Raw genomic sequence first — 27,699 nt, forward strand, 5'->3', positions numbered from 1 at the left:
CTAAGCAGGGCTGAAGCTGGGGGCTGCCGAGGACAGGGATCTGGAGGGGCCCCGGGAGACGGTTGAGGAGCCCAGGGAGTTCCCACAGGGCAGGGTAGTATAGCGGAGAAGAGCATGGGGTCTAAAGTTAGACAGATTTGAATAGGAATACTGGCTTTGGCACATAGTAACTGCAATAATTCAGACAAGTTTCTTGGCCGTGTAGAGTTGGCACAAGGATTAAGTGAGATATTTATATGGCATTTGCCATCCCTGTCAGAGAGTAAAGGGGCAATAAATGGTAACAAGGATCATCATGTGTTGGCTCTTGGAGAGGAGCTGGCTCCCTCTAGAGCAGTGGCTCTCAACCTTCCTAATGCCGCGACCCTTTAATACAGTTCCTCATGTTGTGGTGACCCCCAGCCATAAAATTATTTTTGTTGCTACTTCATAACTGTAATTTTGCTCCTGTTATGAATCGTAATGTAAATGTCTGATATGCAGGATGTATTTTCATTGTTACAAATTGAACAAAATTAAAGCATAGTGATTAATCACAAAAACAATATGTAATTATATATGTGTTTTCCGATGGTCTTAGGCAACCCCTGTGAAAGGGTCGGTCAACCCTCAAAGGGGTCGCGACCCACAGGTTGAGAACCGCTGGTCTAGAGGCATGAGGGTAATTTCCCCTCGTCCTCAAACCCCATTTACCCATCCTCTCGGCCCCTCCCCATCTTCACCGGCCTGATCTTTGGCCTTATCTTCTCGCTTTGGGCCTGACGCATGCGCTCCTGGGTTTTCTTGCGAGGTTCTCTCTTGCATCTTGAGCCCCGCGCCTCTTCCGGTTTTGGCCCCGCCCCCACCTTGGGGCTCCGCCTCCCGTCAGCGGGGCCCCGCCTCCTGAAGCAGTTCCGGTTGGGCTTAAGAGCAGTTGCCCGAGCCGCGGAGACCTGGGCAGGAGCAATGCCTGCGCGCAGCCGTCACCGCTCTCGCCTCCACTCCGGGTCCCCTCCCCGGGCTCCGCCCCCGCCGCTCGGGGCGCTCCACTCCGGCGAGGCTCGGAGGGCCCCGGACTCCGACGGCGGCTCGGACGCCGACTCGGAGGTGGGTCCGGGCAGCCCGACTCGGACCACAGAGGTGAGCGGCGGCTGAGGCTGAAGCGAGGGGAGTTGGGGGGCACCTGCCGCCAGGGGCGATCGGGGTGTCGGGGCTGAAGCCGGGGGGCTGCCGAGGTCAGGGATCCGAGGGGCCCCGGGAGACGGTTGAGGAGCCCGGGGAGTGGCTCTAGAATGGAACCTGAGGGAAATGGAGGTGGTGAGCCGAGGGCCCGAGGGGGATGACGATGGCCGGCGCGGAGGGGCAAGTAGGGGCTGAGGGGCGAGAGGGAGCGGGACGCGGAGGGAGAGGCAGCTTGAGGGGCAAGGGCTCGAGGGTTTGAAGGCGGGCGGTGAGAGGAGATGGCAGGGCCCCGCGGGCTTGGGGACGGAGGAGAGATGCTCTGGGATTTGGCCGCGAGGGCGAGGGATCGGAGGAGCGGGACCTGGGCCGAGGACCGCGTGGCCGGACCGACGGAGCCGGCGGGGACGGCGAGACAGCTGGCCGAAGCGGGGTGCTGGTGATGCGGGGGAGCGCGCGGGTTCGACTGGAAGGGGAGCGGTCTCTGGGTGGGAAGTCCTCTGGCCCAAAGGGCCCGAAAAAGAGCCATGGAGTTAGGAAAGGAAAGGAGCCCCGGGGGTGTGATTGAGGCTTCGGCGTGCTCACGAGTGGCCTCCGCAGCGTCGACGGCGACGAGGGCGGTGGACTTGGCCGCGGGGCTCTGCGGACAGTGGGTCCTTTTGAAACCTGGGGCGGGAGGGGCGGCGTCCAGCACTGATTTGCCGAAAGGACTGGGGGAAACAGCGAAAAGGAAGTGAGGTTGGGAAACTACGAGTGTATAGTGAAAGGAGTGATTCTGAACATAGATACCATTTGGATTTCTTCTAACAGTACGCTTCTTTTTTTTTTTCTTTGTACTTCTTTTTAAAATTTAAGTTTATATTAAATACGAGAGACGTTCGGATCTTAAAAAGACTTAATGCATTGCCTTGAAATTAAAACATTAGACTTGAAACAAAAATTGGGACCCTGAGGTTGCACAGATACTCAGTATGAGCGGGTCGATCCCACTTTGACAGCTGGAGTTGACACATGTATTTGCCACAGGGTAAAAATATGGTCAGTGCAGGTGTGTCTGGGTTAAAAGGGTACATAAAACTATATGTGACATCACTGCAGTCCAGGAGCCCACCGGATCTTCCCCTTACCCATAACTCGAGGATTCGAGTTTTCTTTTGAAAATTGGAGGGGTACGTTTGATTGAGTTGCAGTTCCAATATTAATGCAATTTTGAGATATTGTACGAATAATATTTTTAGTATAGTGATCTAGAAAAATGTTAGAGGATGCTTGAGGTGGCAGTTAACAGAACGGGTATAGGTGGGTACAGATAGGTGTTTTTTATAGAAGAAATGGTACCGAAATCATAATTGTGCCAGAAAAATAATGATCATAATATTTACATTTACTTTAGCATAAATAAGTTAATTTCCTTTTGTAATTATTAAGTTATAAGATGACTTTATGAAATCTTTGACTTTAGCAAAGTCTCACATGTTTTACAACTTCTTATCTGATTATGAGTTTTGCAAAGTTGTTGTCAAAGCAAACTTTTCATCAGGTATTTCTACTCTAAGTGCTTATCAACTGTTTATTCTTCAAATTTATTGGTTGCAACAAGCTTTTAAGTTAGTTTATGTATATATGCCATTTCTTCAAATGTTCAGTGGACTAGTAATTATTTCCTCAAAGGAGAGAGGAATTCTTAGCTTTGCTCTTATTTTTTATCTTTAATATATTTTTATTGATTTCAGAAAGGGAGAGGAAGCGAGAGATGGAAACATCAATGATGAGAGAAAATCATTGATCAGCTGCCTCCGGCACACCCCCTACTGGAGGTCAAGCCAGCAACCCAGACACATGCCCTTGACAGGAATTGAACCCAGGACCCTTTAGTCCACAAGCCAACACTCTCCACTGAGCCAAACCAGTTAGCTTTGCTTTTAGCTGTTGTCAATAGATTAACTCCCTTTTCTTTAACTGGTCTATAGAGTTGAAGGAGTTTACATAGTATTTCTCTTGTTTATATTTCAGCTTGTCCTCACCAGACTGAGGTCCTATAGAGACCTTGACTTCAAACTTAACTCTGAATAGGTCTTAGCATATAAAAATTTAGGTAACATCTATTAAGTACCATCCTAATGTTACCTCAAAATTAAAGAAAGAAATTGGGGAGTTGTACAAATAATATATCAGCATACCTAATAGTTATTTTTGTTTCCCTTTGATAGTTCTCACAATCACTTAGCAGTTTCTCTAAGGCAAGAAAATGTATATTACTCCAGAAGAAGCCATCATGACTGCCATGGCAGAACATGCAGACATATTTAGAAAAATCAGTTTTGATTTCAGTAGCACTCATTCTATTCTGCAAAGATTCTCATTCATGTTGACTTATGCATGGAAAATTCCTGTCTTCATTCTTTATATGGTGGTATATTGTTAGTGAAGGTTGAAATCATATTTTAAATTTAAAACTTCTGTGGCTTTGATTCTTTTTGTCCATCAAACTGACTTATATGAGATATGAATACAAATCTGTATACTGCTAAATTACTGACGAAGCTCTTTTTAAAGATTGTGTTATTAGTGGGAAAATACAATATGATCTGAGTGTAATTCTTTTAATGGATTTAGGTTACAGGGAAGGACTACACTATCCTGCCTAGCTTAAATGTTTTAATTTTTGCAGATTGGGGAAACTTAATTTTTTTTTTTCACTTTTCTCTCATGTGTTTGTATTTGCTTACAAATAAGGTATTCTTACTTATACAATGCTGTATCTTTGTGTTTTTAAAAAATCACATATTGGTGTTTATTCCAATAATGCTGGCAGTATCTTTGTGTTTTTTAGATTTTTGCTTGCATGTGGTTTTGAAAACTTTTGAAATCTAGTTTTGTTTGTTTTTTTCTCTAAAGCTATGATGTAACACATTGAGGGATAATATTTGGGCAAAAACAGAAAGAACCACTTGACTAAAGGTAATCATGACAGTCATTCTTACTTTAGGTCTTGTGGTTCTCTTGGCTTTGAGAAATCAAGAAGTTAATTAAAAGTAGGAGAGCATGGGCCAGGCACACTTAGAGAACAATTCAGTGTTTACATGCTGCCTCTGGTTAATTTGCCATCTAAATATGTGGCTATGGATTTGTGACAAACCTGTGGTGTGAACATTCCTGCACTCCCTCCTTCCCTACACAAGGCACCATCACTGGATCTTAAGCTAAGCCTGGACTTCATGTTTCCATATTGAAATATTGTTACTTCATCACACATTGAGCCCTCCTAGTAATCACTTCAGTACAGAATGTAACATAAAGTGAGTCTATCCTGGCTCTTGCATAGGATGGCAGAAACTAGAAAAACTTGGTTATAATAGCTTTATTACTATACACACACACACACACACACCCCTAAGTGACTGACTGACCGTTTGACCGGTAGCTATGACACCACTGACCACCAGGGGGCAGATGCTCAATGCACAGGCATGGAAACATGGAACAGATTGATGAATCTCAGAGGGAAGAGGGGAGGAGGAAGAAGGGGTGTGGGAAGAGATTAACCAAAGATCTTATATGCATATACTAGAGGCCCGATGCATGGATTCGTGCACCGGTGGGGTCCCTCGGCCTGGCCTGTGGGGATCAGGCCAAAACCGGCAGTCCAACATACACTGAGGGGTCCCAGATTGCGAGAGGACTTAGGCAGGCTGAGGGGCCCCACTGTTGCATGTATCCGTGCACTAGGCCTCTAGTTTAATTACAAAATAGTATTTTATGATACGTATCTCAAAAAGGTGGTGTGGAGTCAGTGACCTATGTTTGCATTTGTCTTAAACTTTTATTGTGGGTTTTTGTTAAGCTTTTGAATTATGGCAAAGGACAAGAGAGGTGGTAATATGTCTATTATCTATTATCTTGACCCTTTTTCTGTTCTCTTAAAATTCTAGGTAGGAAATTCTAGTATGAGGTGAGAACTATGCTAATTTAGGGTCTTCCTATAAGTTAAACTGTATCACAGAGTTATTGGAAATGCCATCTAATTGGTTTTAGTTTGGAAACTTAAAGACTAAATTAAATCGATGTCATTTTTATCAATAAATTGTTGGGATGAAAGTCAAAGGCTGCCAAAACCATACATTAACTTTCGGGTTCAAATCCAATATATTTTCACAATATTGTAATGGAATTTGAAGTCTTGAGCCAGTTTCTCATTTTTCCATTATGTTGATTTGATTTGGGGGTGTAGCATATTTAAAAATAATGATTCTTACCAATCAATATGTCAAACTGTTAGCTTGCCCAAATATTATTTCAGTGATTAGAAGAAGAATTATAATTGACATGTTTGGCTTTTTTACTGGTATGCTCTGGCATGCAGCCTGGTCAAGCTCTTCATCAGATTTACCACTACATTTTGATTGTTGTGTTTGCATAACTGAGGATATAAACTGGACAATGTTGTTTATTAGATTCTTATTCATTGAGTTGAGACAGTTCTAGGCTGGTATAGACTTAAGTGCAACCTGATAGCGGGAGTCTTAAAGACAAATTGGAGCCAGAAAAAGTTTGTGCTCATTGGCATGCAGGATAACTTCTTAAAAAATGTAATATATTGAGTGCATGGTCCTGGCAGCAAAAAATGTCCCAGAACGGAGGTGCGGTATGATGCTATAACTGAGGAGGCTATTTGACTTCTTCAAATGTGCTGTCCCAAATTCTGTTCAGAAGTGGGGCACAACAAACAGAAGAAAAATCACTGCCGGGGTGTCAAAATGGATGGTAGGAATTGGTTCAAAGTCTTAGAAATTGTTTTGTAATTATACAGATTTCATAGGTGTTTTAGAAAAGATGCCCTGTGCTTACTAAGAAAAAGTAAACAGATACATCCTGTGTATTCTAAAAGTTCTCTTGATAAAGATCAAGAGAAAAGAGTAGTTTTTGTTTGCTCACTGAAAATATTTTAATTTAGGATTGAATATTAAAAATGGGATTTAAAAGCTAGATAGACCCAAATACTACAAACGGTAGAGCTAAATGCCCAGAGTAAATCTTATCCTTTTACATTGTAGTTTAGGCTTTTTGCTTTCATAGAAATTACTTTTATGCTCTAGTTTGTGGATCTACAAGTTACAGTCACTTTGTCTCTATTGTATGCATATTAAATTCACTTTTACCTTTATTAGGTAAAAGTGAATTTTAAGCTTATTTTAGAGTGAATGCAACTATAATGTATAATTTCCCTAAGGAGAATATATTGACACTAACTTTGCATAATTATTAATAATCTCTCCTTTACTTGCTTTGGAATATGAATATTATTCTTTAGGTTTCATATGTCACTTAGAAACAAAAACTTAAAATTTTTACTGTATACCAGATCAGTAATAACTTCCAAAAACAGCACATTTTGCATATGTGAATCAAGTTGCATCAGTTCTAAATTCCTTTAGGGGCATTTGAATGCATGGCTTTTAAAGTCAGTATATGGTTTTTAAGTTGTTTCAGACAGCTATACTCTAGAACTTTAGAGTGTTTTGTGTACATACACACACCATCAGGTGAAACTACAAGAAAAACACAGCATATTTAAATCACTACAATCACCATCTAAACATGGACATTGGTTCTGTAAACCTTTACACAGAGAGAGTAAAGGTTTCATTTTGTTGATATATCCTCTGCATTCTAAAGGTTGCCTAATGATAAATTAGAAGCCATTGGTCTCTTGTGTGTTTACATAATCAAGCCCTTAGAATAGTTTGTGTTTTTCCACTTATTGGAGCCTATCACTTTAGGAAATTACCCTAATTTCTTCCAAAATTATTGTGTATGACATACTTTAAAAAAATGCTCCTATTGAAATTCTTTTATTTAGTTATATTTTATATTAAGTCTTTATATGAGAGACTCATGTTCATGTGTAGAATTCTGCATTAGTTAACTGGAATCACTATTGTGTTGCTATTCTGTTTCTCAGTTAATGTTACTTGATTACATTGTTGTTTTGCTGAAAATTGATTCCACCCTAAGCAAAACGTTTATAAGATTTAAAATTTGTTTTCAAATGCTCCTATTTATTAACCAAAAGATTTCCAGAATTAAGAGTGGGTTTGACTATTAGTTGACAGATGACACTCCTAATGATTTAATTTTAGGCTTAGGACAACTATCAGAAAGAGGAGTTCATAATGATGGCAATACTAGTTTACATTTACTGAGCAGTCTATTTACCAAGCATTATTATAAATGCATTGCATGTATTATTATACATAATCTTTACAACAAGCCTGTGGTGTGGGAACTAGTATTCTCCTCACTTTACAGGTGAGAATAATGAGGCCCAATGAGGTTAAGTAACTGCTGCAAGGTCACATAACTGTAACTGGAAAATCCGCAGTTTGAACCTCAGCAGTTTGATTCCAGAGCCAGCACTCATAAGTACTGTGCTTTCTGGATTTTATATCATATTCTGTTGTGGAATAGCTCTCTGGCTATTTAACTAAATTTAAAGTTATTTAACTCTTTAGCCTTAGTTTCTTCAGGTGTAAATTAAGGAATTGTACTAGATCCTTCCACAGTGCTTCCAATTCTAACATTGTCAGAATTCTAACATTGTTCTAAATTACAAAATGAGGTGGTTTAATGTTTCTTATTAGTTTCTGTTTGTCATCTCAAAGTATAAAGGTTAAGTCATTTGCCAAAGTCACACTGTTTATGGGAGAGGGGAGTGGATCTATAATCAGATCTTTTCTTGGATTTATTGGTCTTGTTAGTTGCCTCACTGTTTCTTATCTTTTATTTAGTATGTATACTCATACATAGGTTAATAATTGAATTTAATTGATTTTCTTAATTTTCTATCCATCTCTATTTAAGTGTGATGTGCTTCAAGCAGTGAAAAATATTGTTTTCATTTTCTTAAAAGGGCCATTTCCTTCTGATTATTAAGCATTTTATGCTCATTGTAGAAATATTTAATTTAGAGAATGAAAGAGTCCACCAGAGGAGTAACTGTTAATAGTTTGATTTTTTTTTAATTTAAAAACTAGAGGCTCAATGCACAAAATTCATGCAAGAGTAGGCCTTCCTTCCCCCGGCTGCTGGCACCAGCTTCCCTCTGGCACCCGGGACCCAGGCTTCCCTCACAACCCCGGCTTTGCCCGGAAGGTCATCCGGAAGGACATCTGGTCTAATTAGCATATTATGCTTTTATTATTATAGAGATGTACATATACTATTTTTAGGACATTTTTCTCCTTTAAAAAAAAAACTTAAAACTTTTTATTTTGAAATAATTAGAGGCCCAGCCAGTGTGGCTCAATGGTTCAGTGTCAACCCATGAACTAGGAGGTCATGGTTCAATTTCCTGTCAGGGCACATGCCCGGGTTGGGGGCTCAATCCCCAGTAGGGGGTATGAAGGAGTCAGTCAATCAGTGATTCTCTCTCCCTCTCCCTTCCTCTCTTTGAAATCAATAAAAACATATTTTTAAAAAGGGATAAATGAAATAGATTCACAATTTTGTAGAGTAAAAGTTTTTAATTTTGTTGAAGTCTAATTTATCTTTTTTTGTTTGTTTATTTTGGATTGTGCTTTTGAATATTATGTTTAGGAGCTCTTCACCCTAGCTCCTCAAGATTTTCTTCACAATTATTTTGAAACTAGAAGCCTGGTGCACTAAATTCGTGCATGGGTAGTGTCCCTAGGCCTGGCCAGTGATCAGGGCCAATCAGGGCCTTCCAGCTGCTGGCAGGGGCCTCCCTTCCCTGGCTGCCAGCTGCCAGCCAGGGCCTTTCTTCATTTCATGCCACTCCCTGGTGGTTAGCACACGTCATAGTGAGTGATCAAACTCCTGGTCTCCCGGTTGAACTCCTGAGGGGATAATTTGCATATTAGGCTTTTATATATAGGTAATTATAAATACAAAGATAGAACAGAAAGATCCCATATACCTTTTACCCAGTTTCCCACAATGGTTACATCTTACATAATTATAGTACAGTATCAGGACCAGGAAATTGACATTTGTTTAATGTGTGTCTAGTTGTATGTCCTTTTATCATGAGACGATTTGTGTAACCATTGCCTCAATCAAGATATAGAACTAGTCTATCACTATAAACATCTCCCTTGGTCTCCCCCTTTATTGTGGCCCTCTCACCCCCCAACATATACTACCTCTTACCACAACAACCTCTAACCTGTTTCCATCTATATTATTTGTTATTGTGAGGATGTTATATAAATGGAATCATACTGTATATGACCTTTGAGATTGGCTCTTTTCACTCAGCATGAAAGCCCTTGAGACCAATCTAAGTTATTGTGTGTATCTATAGTTTATTCATTTTTATTGCTGAGTAGTATTCTATGATGTGGATGTACCACAGTTTAACTCTTCAAATATTGTGGGATATTTTGGTTTTTTACACCTTTTCGCTATTACAGTTAATGCTGCTGTGAACATTTGTGTAGAGGTTTTTGTGTGGACATAAATTTTTATTTCTCTGGGATAAAATGCCCAGGAGTACAATTGCTAGGTTGTGTGGTAAGTGCACGTTTCTTTCTTTCTTTTTTTTTTAAAGAAACTGTCAAACTATTTCCAGCATGGCTGTACAATCTTACTTTCCCACCAGAAACATGTGAGAGATCCAGTTTCTCTGCATCCTGGCTGTCATTTAAAATTGTCACAGTTTATTTTAGCTGTTCTAATAGATGAGTAGTGATACTTCAGCATAGTCTTAATTTGCATTTCCCTAGTATGTGGTATTGAAACATTTTTTTCATGTGTATTTTTGCCATTCATATACCTTCTTTGGTGGCATGCCTCTTTATGTCTTTTGCCCATTTTCTTAATTGGATTTTTGGCTTTTCACTGTTGAATTTTGGGAGTTTTTTAAAGTATATTCTAGATATATGTTGTTTCTCAGGTATGTCGTTTGCAAATACTTTCTCCTAGTCTGTAGCTTGTCTTTGCTTTCTCTTCACAGGATCTTCTGTATAGTTAAAGTTTTAATTTTGTTGAAGTCTAATTTATCATTTTTTTGTTTTGTTTTGGATTGTGCTTTTGAGTATCATGTTTAGGAGTTCTTCACCCTAGGTTCTGGAAGATTTTCTTCTATGTTATCGTCTAAAAGTTTTGTGGTTCTACACTTTACCTTACATTTAAATTTATAATACATTTTGAATGAAATTTTACATAAGGTGTGAGATTTGGTGAAGGTTCATTTTTGGCCCATGGATATCCATTTACTCTAGCACTGTTTTTCAACTACCCACCATTGAATTGTTTTTGCAACTTTGTCAAAAATCAGTTGGCCATACTTGTGCAAGGCTATTTCTCGGTAGTCCTTTTTGTTCAGTTAGTCAGTGTGTCTGTTCTTCTACCAGTATCATATAGTCTTGATTGCTTTAGCAACATAATAAGTTTTGAAATTGTGTAGAGTTATTTCCTCCACTATATTCTTGTTCAGAATTGATTTAGCTATTCAAATTTCTTTACCTTTCCACATATATTTTAGGATAATCTTGTCTATATTGCTGGTATTTTCATAGGAATTGTGTTAAATTATATATCAATTTGAGGAGAATTGACATCTTTATTATGTTGAGTCGGTTAACTCACGGATGTGGAATATCTCCATTTATTTAGGACTTCTTTGATTTATTTCATCAGAATGTTCAATATATAGATCCTATACATGTTAGATATAAGTATTTCTCTCTTTTTAGTGATAAGTGGTATTTATTATATTTTAAATGTCTTTCTTCATGTGTTCATTTTTAGTATACAGAAATACAACTGAATTTTGTATGTTGCTCTTGTATCCTACAACCTTACTAATTCACTTATTTGTTCTAGTATGTCTTGGGTTTCCTTTTTGTAGATTCCTTGGATTTTTCTATGTAGACTGTCATGTCACCTGCAAATAGGAATATTTTTATATCTTCATTTCCAATATGTACTTTTTTATTTTCTTCCTTACCTTATTGTACTGGCTAGAACTTGAGTACTATGTTTAATAGCAATATAAAGAGTAGACATCCTTGCCTTTCCTCATCCTTAGGGGAAAGTATTCAGCTTTCACCATTAAATATGATGTTAGCTGTAGGTTTTTATACATGTCCTTTACCAAATTGAGAATTTCCCCTCTATTCCTATTTTTTTCTGAAAGTTTTTTTTAAATCATGAATGAGTGTTCTTGATACATTTTTTGTCAGATGCTTTTCCTGAATGACCTGATATAATCTTGTGGTTTTTATTCTTTATAGCTGGTTAACATGGTGGTTTACATTGTTTGATTTTTGAATATTGAACCAGCCTTGCAACCCTGGAATAAACTCCACTTACTCATGGTGTATATATACATAAATATATATTTATATATTGCTGAATTCTATTTGCTAATATTTTGTTAAGGATTTTTCATCTGTATTCATGAAGGATATTTGTCGCTCATATTGTAGTTTTCTACAGGCGCTACTTCCTTAGTGCCAGGTAAGAGGTTCAGGGTTTCCAGTCTGGTGGCTGAGAGAGGGGGTGGAGGAACCTCATTATTATCCCCTTGATGGGAGGAGTGGGAAGATGGGGGTTTGTGCTTGGCCTCCTAACCCCTGGACACCAGGGGGTAGTGGTGTTAGTTCTGACTCTTTACTCGGCCTTCTCTGATAATCACCTCAGCCTGGTCCTTTGACTGGAGAAAACAGGCTTTTCTTGGGAATCTTTGTCTACGCCCATTGGCATTTCCAGATTTCTGACTTTTCCAGTATCCACTCTGTGATATTTGTGGCAAAATAAACAAACAAAAACACCCAGATAACTCACCATTGTGTTGTGTTTTTTTCCTGTTTCGAAGTGTCTCTCTACACTGCCTTTCTGTCTTCACCTTTCAGTCATCTTATGTTTGCTTTATACATAATGCCCAGGGAGTAACAGGGAAAATAGTTTTACTCCTTTTCCCCACAAGCAGACGTCCACATAATGCTATTTTTTTTTCTATATGTACCTGTCAGAAAGTTTATGAGTGCAAACAGTGGCATCTTTTCATCTGCTGTAGCATTTCCTTCAACCTGTGTCTACTTTTTGGAAGTTGTTTCATTCATTCTGTCAGTCATTACTTTTCATGCTAGCACCAAGCTTCACTACCTGTTTTATACTCTTCTGATAATTATTCTTTTTTGTTTGTTTGTTTGTTTGTTTTTCCAAGCCAAAAGCTGTATCCAGCTTTATTAGAGATACTTTTCATAAACAATCATGGTATTTCAGGCAGGACATGGGCAGATAATTGTCAACAGTATACAACAGCTTTCAAACTCCCTTCTTCAATGAACTACCAAAATCAGAAAGCCACTATGAAACCCAAAGAAATCTTCCTCTGATGCTCTGAACAGGGAAAGTTTAGAGTGAGGATTGACATTTCACATTAAACATGTTGTTTAACAACTTTTCACAAGCCGACCCTGACTTTCAAGAAATGAAATGAAAATGGCAGAGAACATCAATCTGTAGATCTACAATCTACAAAGGAACTGCTGCTCTATTGAAGGATGCCATCTCAGTGGTGACACTGGGAAGTCCAGATTGCCCAACATACTGGAAACCAATTTTGGGGGGTCAGGTATCAATAGGTCTCTGGGCTTAAGAGAGTCAAAGTCTATGCTTAAAGTGGAGAGGGAGGAAAGGACATAAAAACGAATTTTAGTTTTCCCACACAACAAGATGTTTGTGCCAAGGTGGCTAATATGTGTCAACATCAAGAGTTCCCCTCCTTCTAGGAACCAAGAGGAAGTTTCTCAAAACTAGAAGGGAAAGGAATTCCCCCTCCCTCCCTCCCCCCCCCCCCCCATGTCAGTCCAGCTTTGGAGACATTCTATTAGTACTATATGTCCTTCCCAAAAAAAACAATGAAGTGTTCTATATTCTAACAACATAATTTAAAAAAAAATCTGCATATTTATAAAACTTGATAAAAAATAGTATTTCAAACTGTACAGTCTCCAGAAATACACAGCTATCAAAACTTCACTTGGCATCTCCAGCACCTTCAGCTTTCTGTGCCTGTCTGTTTTGGCATCTCCATTTTCTGCAGGGTTATTCCTATCCTTGCCAGCCTCAGCTTTCTCCTTTTTCCCTTTCAGTACCTTCTCTCCCTTCTTTGCCAAGGGCCTTTTTAGGCTTTGGAGGAGCAGGTTTAGCTGGTAACCTGGCAGATCTTCTCTGTGGTTGTCCTTCACCTTGGCTTTATCTCCTTTACCATCCCCTTCAGCCTTTCTCCTGGGCATGATGGTGATGGTGGCGGGACATCAGGGCGGGATGTGGGGATATAGCAGTGCGCAGGCTCAGCTCAGTCCGGGGCTTGTTCTCGCCTCCTCACACTGCTCCTGACAATTATTCTTATATCTCTATCTTTGTCCACAGTTTCACCCCTCCTTTAAGACTTAGCTCAAATGTCATTTCCAAGCACTCTCCTCTAATCTTCCCAACTGTCAGTAACTCTTTTCTCCAACTCCCTTAACTTTCCAGTTTTTTAAACAAGTTACAAAAGCACAAGTTTTATTAGTGTTGTTTTGAGGATTGAGTAAGCTAATGTATATTAAGAACTAGCAGCTATAATTTCTTTTACTTTTTTGGAATCTCTTTAATATCTCTTTCTAGACTGTAAAATCATTATGAGTAGGATGTTTCAGATTCACAAAGTAAATGTCACATTGTCTAGTGCAATATCACTTATATTATGTGCACAATGAATATTTAATGGGTAAATAAATGTAACCTGAGGGCATCTTAAGACTGTCACTGGGGAATGCCTTTAGTGTCTGACATCTGCATATAGCAGACAGTACATGTTTGAGGCTGAACAGTGCAAACCTATGATTCAGAAAACCTTCATTAATAGGCAGCTTCACTGATGTAATCTTTAATATAATTTAAGACTGATGATAAATTCCTTTTCTGATAACTAGAAAATATGTAATATTTGTGAGATTCATCCCCTACAGAAGTACAAGAGTACTTAGCTCATGTGAGGTGATGTGGTGTAGTGAATAAGAACATGGACTTTGAAATGAGATTTCCTGGGTTGAAAACTTATCTGTACTAGTTACTAGGACAGGTTCATCTTGGGCAAGTTACTTAACCCATCTGTTTCAGTTATCTCATCTGTAAAGTGAGGAAGATAATAGTACCTACTTTATATGGTTGTTGTAAGATTATTTGAGCATACAAGTAAAATACATAGAATAGTTCCTGGCACTTAAGTGTTAACTAATCTAATAATTATCTTTTATTATTTCCTGAAAATGCATAGTTCAGAATTTAAGGAGTGTGTGAGTTAGGATATATATTCTTTTAAAGGAACAGCACTCTGCAGACATCAAATATCTTATACCTGCACATCCTGTTCCCTGTATTCCTGCACCAGGAGGTCTTGATTAGATAGCTGATTATCCTTGTCACCTCACTGTGCTTATCATACAAAAGTTAAACAACTTTTCCTGGAATGTTTTAGTTTGGAAAGGATTAACTAGTTCACACCAAGGAAGAGTATATACTCTTGTCTTTTTCCTTTGAAGGATGTGATAGCAAACTTATTAGTACTAGTTGAATATGCTTTCCTATTTAGTGCAGTTAACTCTTCCTACCTGATATTCCCTTTATTTTGTCTTCATGAACAAATTAAAATGACAGTTTAACATTTTTTAAGTCTGTTTTCATTTTTAAAAAATTAGTTGCAAATTTATTCTTGTTTTAATGTTCCTATTTGTCCCTAGCTGGCAATCCTATATCAGTCCTCGAAATAGATTGTTTATGGAACTTTAAAATTTTGTTTTGAGCCCTAACCGGTTTGGCTCAGTGGATAGAGCATCAGCCTGCGGACTCAAGGGTCTCAAGTTCGATTCCGGTCAAGGGCATGTACCTTGGTTGCAGGCACATTCCCAGTAGGGAGTGTGCAGGAGGCAGCTGATCGATGTTTCTCATCAATGTTTCTAACTCTCTATCCCTCTCCCTTCCTCTCTGTAAAAAATCAATAAAATATATTTAAAAAAAATTTTTTTGTTTTGCCGCAGCCAGTGTGGCTCTGTTGGTTGAGTATCATCCCATGCACCAAGAGGTCTATAGTTTGATTCCCAGTGAGGGCATATGCCTGGATTGCAGGCTCACTCAGTCCCCATATTGATGTTTCTCTTATCAATATTTTTTTCTCTCCCTCTCCCTTCCTCTCTCTCTAAAATCAATAAAAATACATTTTAAAAAGTTCCTAAATTTTAGTTACAGTTGATATTCAATATTATAATAAAAATATATTTTTAAAAATTTTAAATATTAGTTACAGTTGATATTCATTATTGTATTAACTTCAGGTGTACAGCATAGTGGTTAGACATTTGTATAACTTAAGAAGTGATCCTTCCCTGGCTGATTTTCCTTAGTGGCTAGCAAGAGCATCAGCCCATGGATCAAAGAGTTGCGGCTTTGGTTCCCGGTCAAGGACACATACCTGGGTTGCAGGTTCGATCCCAGCTCCGATTCGGGCGCATGTGGGAGGCAACCAATCAATGTATCTCTCACACATCTGTGATTCTCTCATTGGAAAAAATATCCTTGTGTGAGGATTAACAAAAAAAGAAGTGATTCCCCCCAATAAGTCTAGTACCTCCAACACCATACATAGTAATTACAATATTATTGAATATATCTCTATGCTATACTTTACATCCTTGTATCTATTTTATAACTGCCAATTTGTACTTCTTAATCCCTTCATCTTTTTCACCCAGTCCCCTAATCCTCATCCTACCTGCCATCAGTTTGTTCTCTATCTATGAGTTTATTTCTGTTTTATTTGTTCATTTATTTTATTTTTTAGATGCTACATATAAGTGAAATCATATGGCAATTTGTCTTACTCTGTCTGACTTTTTTCACTTAGCCTAATACCCTCTAGGTTCATCCATGTTGTCACAAGTGGCAAGGTTTTGCTCTTGTTTTTCTGGCTGAGTAATACTCTATTGTATGTATGTACCACATCTTTATCTGTTCATCTATCAATGGACATGTAGGTTGCTTCCATATCTTGGCTCTCTATAGTAATAAAAGTATAATATGCTAATTAGACCAGACAGCCAAACGACCTTCCAGAAGCCGGTGCTATGAGGGCTGAGGCAAGTTGTCACAGCTGTGAGGGCTAAGCCCCTTGCATGAATTTCGTGCATTGGGCCTCTAATTGTAAATAATGATGCAGTGAATATAAGGATTCACATGTCTTTTCAAATTAGTGTTTTGGGTTTCTTTGAATAAATGCCCAGAAGTGGAATTTCTGGGTCCTTCTTTTTCTCTTGTTAACGTTGTCTTAAAGTCTATTTTGTTTGATAAAAATATTACTACACCAGCTTTTTTTTTTTTTTAATTTCCATTTGTATGAACCATCTTTTCCATCCCTTTACTTTCAGTCTGTGTGTCTTTGAATCTGAAATGGGCCTGTTTTTGTTTGTTTGTTTGTTTTAGTTTATTGTATAAAATATTATATATAGTATTACATATGTCTCCTTTTTCCCCAATGAGCTCCCCCCAGCCACCCTCACCTCCCTAGTGTCTGTGTCCATTGGTTATGCTTATATGCATGCATACAAGTCCTTTGGTTGATATCATACCTCCCCTCCCTTCCCACTGAAGTTTGACAGTTTGTTCGATGCGTCTTTGTCTCTATTTTTGTTCATCAGTTTATAATGTTCATTATATTCCACAAATGAGTGAGATCATATGATGTTTATCTTTCCCTGACTGGCTTATTTCGCTTAGCATAATGCTCTCCAGGTCTATCCATGCTGTTGCGAATGGTAAGAGTTCTAAAATGGGTCTTTTATAGGCAGCATATGTATAGGTCTTGTTTTCTTATCCATTCAGCCACCCTTTGTCTTTTGATTGGAGCATTTAATTCACTTACATCTAAAGTAATGATTGATATGTATGTAGTTATTACCATTTTAATATTTATATTTTTTATCTTTTTTTCCCCTTCTTCTTAAACAAGTTCCTTTAAAATTTCTTGTAATACTGGTTGGGTGGTAATGAACACCTTTAGCTTTTTCTTATCTGGGAAGCTTTTTATCTCTCTTTCGATTCTAAATGATAGCCTTTCTGAGTAGGGTGATTTTGGTTGTAGATCCTTGCTTTTTATCAGTTTGAATATTTTTTGCCCGTCCCTTCTGGCCTGAATGTTTCTGTTGAGAAATCAGCTGACAGTTTGATGGGAGCTCCCTAGTAGGTAACTAACTGTCTTTCTCTTGCTGCATTTAAGATTCTCTCTTTGTCTTTAATCTTTGCCATTTTAATTATGATGTGTCTTGTTATGGGCCTCTTTGGGTTCATCTTATTTGGGATTCTGCACTTTCTGGACTTGTATGTGTATTTCCTTTGCCATGGTAGGAAAATTTTTAGTCATTATTTCTTCAAATAGGTTCTCAATCCCTTCCTCTCTATCTCCTTCTGGTACCCCTATGATATGAATGTTGTTACCTTCGATGTTGTCCCAGAGGTTCCTTAAACTATACTCATTTAAAAAAAAATTTTCCCTTTATTTATTTTTAGAGAGGAAGGAAGAGGGATAGAGAGAGAGAAATATCAATGAGAGAGAAACATCATTGATCGGCCACCTACTGCATGCCCCACACTGAGGATTGAGCCCGCAACCTGGGTATGTGCCCTGACTGGGAATCGAACCAGTGACCTCTTGGTTCATGGGTCGACACTCAACCACTGAACCACACCAGCGGGCTCATTTTTAATTTCTTTTTGCTGTTCCAATTGGGTGTTTTTTGCTACCTTGTCTTCCAAATTGCTGATTTGGTTCTCCACTTCATCTAATCTGCTATTGATTCTTTCTAGGGTATTCTTCATTTCAGATATTGTATTCCTCATTTCTGACTGGTTCTTTTTTATGTTTTTCTATGTCCTTTTTAATGTTTACTGTCTCTTTGTTTACATTTACAAGGGATTCATTTATTCTTCCCCTAACTTCCTTGAACATCCTATCACCATTGTTTTGAATTCTGTATCTGTTACTTTGCTTTTCTCCATTTCATTTAATTCTTTTTCTAGGGATTTTTCCTGTTCTTTCATTTGGGGCATGTTTCTTTGTCTCCCCATTTTGGCTGTCTCTCTGTATTTGTTTCTGTATATTAGGTAGATCTGCTATGACTCCCTGTCTTGATGGGGTGGCCTTATGTAGTAGGTAGCCTGTGGGGCTTAGTGGTGCAGTCTCCCCAATCACCTGAGTTTGGTGTTCCAGGAACGTTCTTTTTGTGGATTATGTGAGACTTCCTATTGTAGTTTAATCTTGATTGTTGTTGGACTGTCCATGGGTGGGATTGACCCTCGGGCTGGTTGACTGTGAGGATTGACCCTGACCAGTGTTCGAGTTGCTGTGGGGAGCTGACCCTAGGAAGTAGAATTCACCCCAGGAGGTTCTTGTGCCTGCCAAGATCTCCCTTGGATGTTCGGCTTGTAGAGTTAATTGGGTCATGCTCTGATGGGATCTGAAGCCAGCCATGGGGTGTATTGGTTCTGGGGCCTCTTGGGAGGGACTGCAGTGCAGATCAATGTCAGATGCTGCCTGTGACTGGCCCTGGGCTATGTGTTAGAATCTACAAAGTGATCCACTATTGGTGGCTGCCTCTGCTGGGTCTAGGTACACATGGGAGGGGCCAAGCTATCTACTGAATTTCAGCTTCCAGTGTACTGAACCTGGGTCAGGACAGCAAAGGGCCCAAAGCTCCCCAAGATCCGCCTCCACCTGCCAGCTTCCTGTTAGGCTCAGCCTCTGAATGAGTCTCTAGTGAATGTGAGATGTATGAGGTGTTCTGAGTGAGTCAGCAGGTAGGGGCGAGTGGTGGTCACCAGATTGATATAGGTTCAAACTCTACATCAGTGCTGAGTTTGAGGCCACTCAGCAAAAGTCTCAGGTTATACTGTGGCCAGCTACCGCCCACCTGGGGCTTATGGACCTTTGGGGTGGGGTGGGGTTCAAGGGAGTTGTCAGGGTAGGGCCAATAGAGTCCATCAGGTTAAAACAGATTAAGATTTGGCCATATGGAAGAAGTGCTCTCCACAGAACCAGTGACAGTGGTTGGAGCATGTGGAGCAAAAATGGCCCTCGCCCAAAAGTCACACAATTTAGTCTCTACCTGTGTGTCTCTAACATCTCCTGGGTCAGCCCAGACCTCCTCAAAAGCCTTCCAAGAAAGACTGCAGCAGGCCAAGATTGGACCCAGCCAGCTTATTTCTCCCTAGGGTGTGAGCTTTGAAAAGTGGGGCCATGGGAGTCTGGAGGATGGGTCTAGTGCAGTGATGGCGAACCTTTTGAGCTTGGCGTGTCAGCATTTTGAAAAACCCTAACTTAACTCTGGTGCCGTGTCACATATAGAAATTTTTTTATATTTGCAACCATAGTAAAACAAAGACTTATATTTTTGATATCTATTTTATATATTTAAATGCCATTTAACAAAGAAAAATCAACCAAAAAAATGAGTTCACGTGTCACCTCTGACACATGTGTCATAGGTTCGCCATCACGGGTCTAGTGTATGCCCATGGAATGATGCCTATTGGAGTGGAGTGCTCGACCCCAGAAAAAGTGGCATCTGGCATTTATGGGCAAGGTGCGAGAGGAGTCAGCACTCAGGGATAATGGCATATGTCCCCCTATACTTCTTCCCAAAGCCACCCTACTCAATTTCTCTCTGTATGACTCCTGTCTGCTCTGAGCCACCTTCCCTCCGCTGGAACCCAGGGTGAGTGTCTGTGAATAAGAGTTTGCACACTGGCTCTTTGAAAGGGTGTCTGGATTTTTAGCAGTCTCCCATCTCACCCTGGCAGATAGTATCCCCCTCTGATTTTCACAACCAGATGTTATATAGGCTCTTCTTTCTGGCACTGGTATTCCAGGCTGGGGCATTCAATGTGGGATTGAGACCCCTTACTTCTCAGGAGGGACCTTTGCAGCTGAGATATCCCTCCCAATACTCAACCACCACACCTGGGTGTAGGATCAGCCCTTTTTGCGTCTCTGCCCTTCCTACCAGTCTCACTATGGCATATATATTTAGTTGTAAGGCTTCTGTTCAGCTATTCTTTAGTTAGTTATTCAGGTTCATTGTTCTATAATTTAGTTATAATTTTAATTTCGTCCTGGGAGGAGGTGAGTGAAACTTTTACCTCTGCTGCCATCTTGTATCTCCTGTTTTGTTTTTTATTTTATCTTATTTTTTAATTAAAGTTTACATTTAATATTATTTTATATTAGTTTCAAGTATAAGCATAGTAGTTAGACATTCATGTGCTTTGCAAAGTGGCTCCATATTTCAAGTACCCACTCTATTCCCTATGCTGTACTTTACATCCCCATGACTATTTGTGACTACTAACTTGTATTTCTTAATCCTTTCACCTTTTTCACCCAGCCTCCTAACTTCTCTCCCCACTTTCTGGCAACCATCAATCTATTCTCTGTATCTATGAGTCTGTTTCTATTTTGTTTGTTCATTTATTTTGTTCTTCAGATTCTACATATAAGTGAAGTTATATGGTATTTGTCTTCCTCTGACTTTTTCACTTAACACATTACCCTCTAGGTCCATTCATGCTGTCACAGATGGTAAGATTCTGTTCTTTTTTTATAGCCTCCTGTTTTGTTTAATGATCCTGTTTGGAAGGAGATTGGGAAACTGAGTTATTAAATTATTTTGGTTGCTACTTCCTTTTTGCACATTCATTTAATAATGCTTATTGAAAACTTATTATGTTCTAATCCTATAGGCCTTAGTGATCTTCTTAGTAATCCCTACTATCTTCTCTAAATATAAAACAAAATAACCTAACAAAACCCACTAAGCTCTCGGGCTCCCTTATGTGCTAGATACATTATTTTTTCTTTTTTAAAATATATTTTTATTGATTTCAGAGAGGAAGGGAGAGGGAGAGAGAGAGATGGAAACATTAGTGATGAGAGAGAATCATTGATCGGCTGCCTCCTGCACGCCCCCTTCTGGGGATTGAGCCTGCAACCTGGGCATGTGCCCCTGACCGGGTATCGAACCTGGGACCCTTCAGTCCACTGAACCATATCAGCTCGGGCAATACTTATCCTTATTTTCCTCTCCCCCTCCTGACCCGCCCCCCCCTGCTTTTTTTCATTTGTAGTATGGTATTTGTCTACTTTCTTAATTCTTGTTACTGTTGAACCTACTTAATAGATGCAATGGCCAGATAATAGCCTTTGTTTTGTTTATATTATTAATGGGACAGTTTACAAAATCTTTTTCCATTGACACAGTGTGCTTGGTTGAGAAAAAATAGTTGTATAACTTATTGAAATAGAACATGTCACTCATTCTAAAGGTAATCCAAGAACATATATATTTAATGAGAACAGTGGATAAAAAACATAGTATGCTTAATTAATTTCCCAGGAAATTCAAGGAAACATCATAAAGTTACTTTGCCTTACTTAGAATGGAACCAGAATGTGGACTTTATGAGAGAGCTTGAAGCCTTTACTTTGGGTACTTCACTGACTTTGAAAGATGGCAACTTGAAGGGCCTATACTGGTATATTCAATCAGGGTTCACTTGCAAGAGACAAGCTACTCTAGACTCTGGGCTGGGCTGCTAGGAGTGACTTATAGAACAAGAACTGGTATATCAGAGGAGTGCTACTTTTCCATAGTCTGCAAAGGTATTAGGGTGTTAGAAGGCCAGCATGAAACTATTAGTCTAAGAACATATCACCTCAACAGCAAAAAATAGCCCAATTAAAAAATGGGCAAAGGATTTAAATAGACATTTCCCTAAAGAAGCTATACAAATGTCCAATAAACACATGAAAAGATGATTAATATCACTATCATTATGGAAATCAAATCAAAACCACAATGAGATACCACTTCACACCAATTACTATTATTAAAGCAAAACAATAGAGAAAAAATAACAAGGCGAGGATGTTGGCAAGGACATAGAAAAATTAGACCACTTTTGCACTGCTGATGGGACTGTAAAATTGTACAGCTGCTTTGAAAAATGGTATAGTGATTCCTGAAAAAATTAAACAGATTTCCTAAATGACCCAGCAATTTCACTTTTGGTAATATATCCAAAAGAAGTGAAAGCAGGATTTGAAGTAACCCAAATGCCCATTGATGCATGAATGGGTAAACAAAATGTGACATATACATAAATGTACTATTATTCAGCCTTAAAAGGGAGGAAATTCTGACACGTGCTACAACATGGATGAACCTTGAAGATATTAAGCTAAGGGAAGTAAGCCAGACACAAAAGGACAATTATTATATGATTCTGGTTATTTGAGGAATCTAGAATAGTCAAATTCATAAAGATAGAGAGTAGAGTAATGGTTGCCAGGGGCTGGAAAGGGGACAATGGGAAGTTATTGTTTAATGAATATAGAATTTCCATTTGAGCTGATGAAAAGTTCCTAGTAATGGATGGTGGGTAGTTATGGTTGCAAACAATGTGAATGTACTTAATGCCACTGAACTGTACACTTAAAAATAGTTAAAATAGTAAGTTTTCTTATATACAGTTTAATACACATACACACAAAGAACATACATAATATAAGGAAGCCAGTACTATTCCACAACTGTAACTGATTCCTGACATTTAAAAAATTAGTGACTTAAAATGGAAAATTACGTGTGTGCGCGCGCGCGCACACACATACACACACACACACACGCACACACACCACTTTCGCATTCTTCCTTGTGGATAACCAAAACTTTTGTAAAATGGCCACAACTTCACTTCTACTTTCCGCATCTCATGTCAGCAAATCTAGCTGGCTGAACCCAATTCACATTTAGAATGCTCCTTGCAAGGGATTCTGGGGAATCATTTTTAGCTTTCAACCTCTGCAGTAGCAGAAAACAACTAGAGAGATAGTGGAAAGAATGCTATGTGCCAATGCATATTTGTCACAGACTCTGAGTCAGTGGTGATTCATAGCAGTCACAGGTAATGCTCCTTAAGCCAAGCTGTCATTTCCAGGAGTGGCCAGACTGTCCTGGCCAGTGCTCAGTCACAGAGGTAGGGTGGAGCAAACAAATAACTTCAAAAGGCAGGGTAAGAACAGGGTTTGTTGATAGTCATTATCTCCTTTTGCAGTTCTGGACTGATTGTGCTTAGTTTATTAAACCTGACATACAGTACTTAATACTTTTAATATTGCAGACCACAATTTGAGTTATTTATATTATTGTGAAGAGATTTGGGTCTCTCTAAAGGGATGCACTAAAGGCTCATTGATTGAAGAGTAGTTAGACCAATGTTAAGGAATACCAGATTTAAAGTTCTTATATTTATGGTAAGCTCTTTTCATTTTGTTAAGTATGGAGATAAGAACATCATAAATATACTGAGTTGTTTTACTCTCAGGCTGCTGAAATCTCTAATTAGTATTAACTAAATTTGGAAAGAAAAGAAATAAATTCATTAGTAAATAAAAGGTTGCTGTGCTAAAAATGCATTTTTTAAATCGTTTTCAAAAATTTCTAACTATGGTTCACTCAAAAGATAAGATATCTTTTGTTCCACTTAGTACAGAACAATCAACTGCTTTTCTTTATCTGTTATCTATGACTTGGAACTAAATTTGATTAATGATTCTGCCTGAGTGCACTTTTCTCTTAGTGCTTTGATAATATAGTACTGACCTTTTATAATTAATTTCTTAATTGCTTATATTTCAGAATAAACTTTAAAAAATTTTATCTCAAATTGAAATGTTTCCTTTATACATACCAATTAACATTTTGGACAAGTACCAAGTTTTGCATGCATTATTTCAAAATGTGGATCAAGTTTTAATGACGTACTTGGGAGTTTAGTTGTCTAAATAACACCTCAGATTCTTTGATACAATTTTCCACTTGCAGAAAGCTAATATAAGGTACTACAGTACTATTTGTAATAGTAATAAAATTGTGAATAATTGCCAACAATGAGAGATAGACAAATTTTATTATTGTGTAGCCATGCAATGGAATGCCCTTTTCAGAGGATAATTTAATACCAGTAGACAGGACTCAGACAGTAATGTTAAGCTAAATGACACAGATTATTTATGGTATGATTTCTAATTCTAGAACATTCTATAAGAATCTAATCTAATAAAAGAGAAACATGGTAATTAGCGTATGACCGCTACCCTTTTCATTGGCTAATCAGGGCGATATGCAAATTAACTGCCAACTAAGATGGCGGTTAACCGCCAACAAAGATGGTGGTTAATTTGCATATGTAGGCACAATGCAGGGAGGCGAAAGGGAAAGCAGGAAGAAGCCTCCTGCCACTGACAGTGATCGGAAACCCAGGGGGGAGCTAAGAGCCGGGGGCCCCCAAGCCATGATCGGAGAATCAGGTGCCTTTGCTGCCCTGGCCAGTGATATCGGGAAGTAGGGGTAGAGCCAGCGATGGGAGCTGGGCACGGGCGAAGCTGGCAGTCCCGGGAGCTAGGGGTCCCTTGCCTGGGCCTAAAGCGGAGCCCGCGATCGCAGGGCCGCTGCCACTGCGGGTCCCCGCTGCCCAGGCTGGCAGACCGGGCTGGCGGGGCTGGTGGGGCGGCTGCGGCGTCTGCCCGCACTCACGCCCCAACCCACTCGCGGGCGGACGCCCACAACCTGCTCTCCGGTCAGCAGACCGGCCTGGCGGGGCGGCTGCCAAGTCCCCCCGCAGTCACGCCCCCAACTGGCCCTCCCGGGGGAGGAGATCCTGGCTGGCTGCAATTCACCACCAGACACGCCCCCAACCGGCCCTCCAGTGTTTGACCCAGGCTTCCGGGCGGGGGGTGGAGCAAGCGATCAGAGGGAGATGGGGGTCCCCTGCCCAGGCACGATTCCTGGGCCAGAGGCATCAGGCCTGGGCCAGGGGCCAATCCTGCGATTGGAGGGTGATGGGGGTCAACGCCTGAGGGCTCCCAGTATGTGAGAGGGGGCAGGCTGGGCTGAGGGATACTCCCCCCGCCCCCCAGTGCACGAATTTCGTGCACCAGGCCCCTAGTGTATATATAACAAATTACAAGCAATAGTTCTCTGGGGGTGATTTAAAAATATTTTAAATGTTCTTCAATGAATATGTATTGCTTCTATGTATTTTTTCCTTTTTATTATGGAGATACATGAAAAGATTTAAACAATGCAGAAATTTGCAGACTAAAACCATAAAAGTCCTTTAGTCCCCTACGCAGACAAATAAAATTCAGTTTATCAGCTTGTTCTTTGATAGATTTTGCTTTTGGTATCATGTAAGAAATCTTTACCTAACCTAAGACCAGAAAGATTTTCTCCTGTTTTCTTCTAGTCTAGAAGCTTTCTATTTTTAGGTTTTACATTAGGTCTGTGATCTATTTTGAGTTAGTTTTTATATGTGGTGAGAGGTATATATTGATGCTTTTAACATATGGATATCCATTTGTTCCAGTACCATTTGATGAAAAGAATGTCCTTTCTCCACTGAATTGCCTTTGCACATTTGTAGAAAATGAGATATCCATGTAGGTCCATTTCTAGATTCTCTATTGTGTTCTATTGATTTGTTCATCTTTATGCCAATACTACTTCTTGATTAGGGTACTGTAGTGTGATAGAATTCTAAAATGCCTCCAATGACCTTTGTATAATGGGAGGAGCCTATAAATGTGATGGGCTGTCACTCCTGTGATTAGATTATGTTATCTACCATAGTTGACTAAGAAAGGGAGGTTGTCCTCACTGGGCCTGACCTAATCAAGCAGCCCTTAGAAAGGACTGGGCTTTTCCTGGAGAAAGAGATTCCAAGCACAAGAGAGATTTAACACTCATGTGTCACAAAATGACAGTTTTGGTCAACAATAGATCGCATATACAACTGTGGTCCTATAGGATTGTAATGGAGCTGAAAAATTCCTATTGCCTAGTGACATTGTAGCTGTCAAAACCCTGTAGCGCAACACATTACTCACATGTTTGTTGTGATGCTGGTATAAGCAAACCCACTTTGCTGCCAGTCATACAAAAGTATAGCACATGCACTCAGGCCAGTTAGCGTGCAGGCCTGTGCACCGAAAGGTTGGGTTCCTTCCAGGTCAAGGGCATGTACCTGGGTTGCAGGTTCGATACCTGGCCCCAGTCAGGAACATGTGGGAGGCAACCAGTTGATGTGTATCTCACACATCGATGTCTCTGTCTCTCTCTCTCTCTCTCTCTCTCTCTCCCTCTCTCTCCCTCTCTCTCTTCTCCCCCCCCCCCCACCTCCCTTCTACCCTCTAGAAAACAATAAATCATAATAATGGAAAAAATATCCTCCAGTGAGGATTAACCAAAAAAAAAAAAAAGTATAACATGATTATGTGCAGTACCTAATACTTGATAATAAACAACTATATTACTGGGTTTATGTACTGACTATGCTTTTAATTGTTATTTTAGAGTATTCTTTATACTTAAAAATAAGTTTGCTGCAAAACAGTATGCCATGCTACACCAGCAGCGGCCTCATATCTCATGTTTACATCTGATTTCATCATTTTCTTTTATGTTTTATTTAATCTTGTTCTTTTGTTTTTAACCTTGCCCAAGGATATGTTTCGAATTGATTTTAGAGAGAGAGAAACATCAGTGTGAAAGAGAAACATTGATCAGTTGCCTCCAGTATGCTCCCCAACCAGGGATTGAACACACAACCTTCTGGTGTATGGGACAATGCTCCAACCAACAGCCACCTGTCCAGGGCTAATCTCATGTTGTTTTATAAATGTAGTGTGGCCTAAGTGTACAGTGTTTATAAAGTCTACAGTATGGTACGGTAATGTCCTAGGCCTTCATATTCACTCGTTCACTGACTCACCCAGAGCAACTTCCAGTCCTTTGGCCTCCATTCATATTAAGTACCCTACACAGATGTCCCATTTTTATCTTTTATACCATATTTTTACTATACCTTTTCTATGTTTATATACACAAACACATACCATTGTATTGCAGTTGCCTAAAGTATTCAGTACGGGATTGTAACCGTGGAGCTGTAGGGTGTACCATATAACATAGATGTGTAGTAGGCTGTACCATCTGGGTTTATGTAAGTGCACTCTGATGTTTACACAATGAAATTGCTTAATGATGTTCAGGATTTATCCCGTCATTAAATGGCACATGGCTATAAATTTATCAATATCTACAAAAAAGCCCTTTGGTATTTTGATTGGATTTGCAGTGAATCTATAGGTCACATTTGGGAAGAATTGACATCTTGACAATATTGAGTCTTCTGACCCACTCATCTATCATTATATAGATCTTTAATTTCTCTTAGCTGTGTTTTATAGTGTTTAGTATACAGGCCTTTCCCATGTTTGGTCAGATTTATCCTTGAATATTTCATATTTTTTATGCTATTATAAGTGGTATTTTATAAATTTCAATTTTTTATGGTCCATTGCTAGTATATAGAAATACAGTTGATTTTTGTCTGTTGATCTTTTTTTTTTTTTATTAAATT

The 27,699-nt window shown here is 39.3% G+C and overlaps 1 protein-coding gene and 1 pseudogene across 1 annotated transcript in view; one reads left to right on the plus strand and one right to left on the minus strand.

The window, feature by feature from the left end:
* Window positions 1-935: 935 nt before the first annotated feature.
* Window positions 936-27,699, plus strand: part of SAMD8 (sterile alpha motif domain containing 8) — a 65,269-nt gene continuing 38,505 nt past the window's right edge. The window contains exon 1 of the mRNA XM_070433044.1: window positions 936-1,119. Coding sequence (XP_070289145.1) covers window positions 946-1,119 — 174 coding nt within the window. The 5' untranslated portion in view covers window positions 936-945. The remainder of the gene's footprint in view (window positions 1,120-27,699) is intronic.
* Window positions 13,165-13,424, minus strand: LOC139021582 (non-histone chromosomal protein HMG-17 pseudogene; annotated as a pseudogene).

The sequence above is a fragment of the Myotis yumanensis genome, unplaced genomic scaffold (genome assembly GCF_028538775.1).
Source record: "Myotis yumanensis isolate MYYU_CA2020_CCGP unplaced genomic scaffold, mMyoYum1.0.hap1 SCAF_13, whole genome shotgun sequence".
NCBI classification, from domain to species: Eukaryota; Metazoa; Chordata; class Mammalia; order Chiroptera; family Vespertilionidae; genus Myotis; species Myotis yumanensis.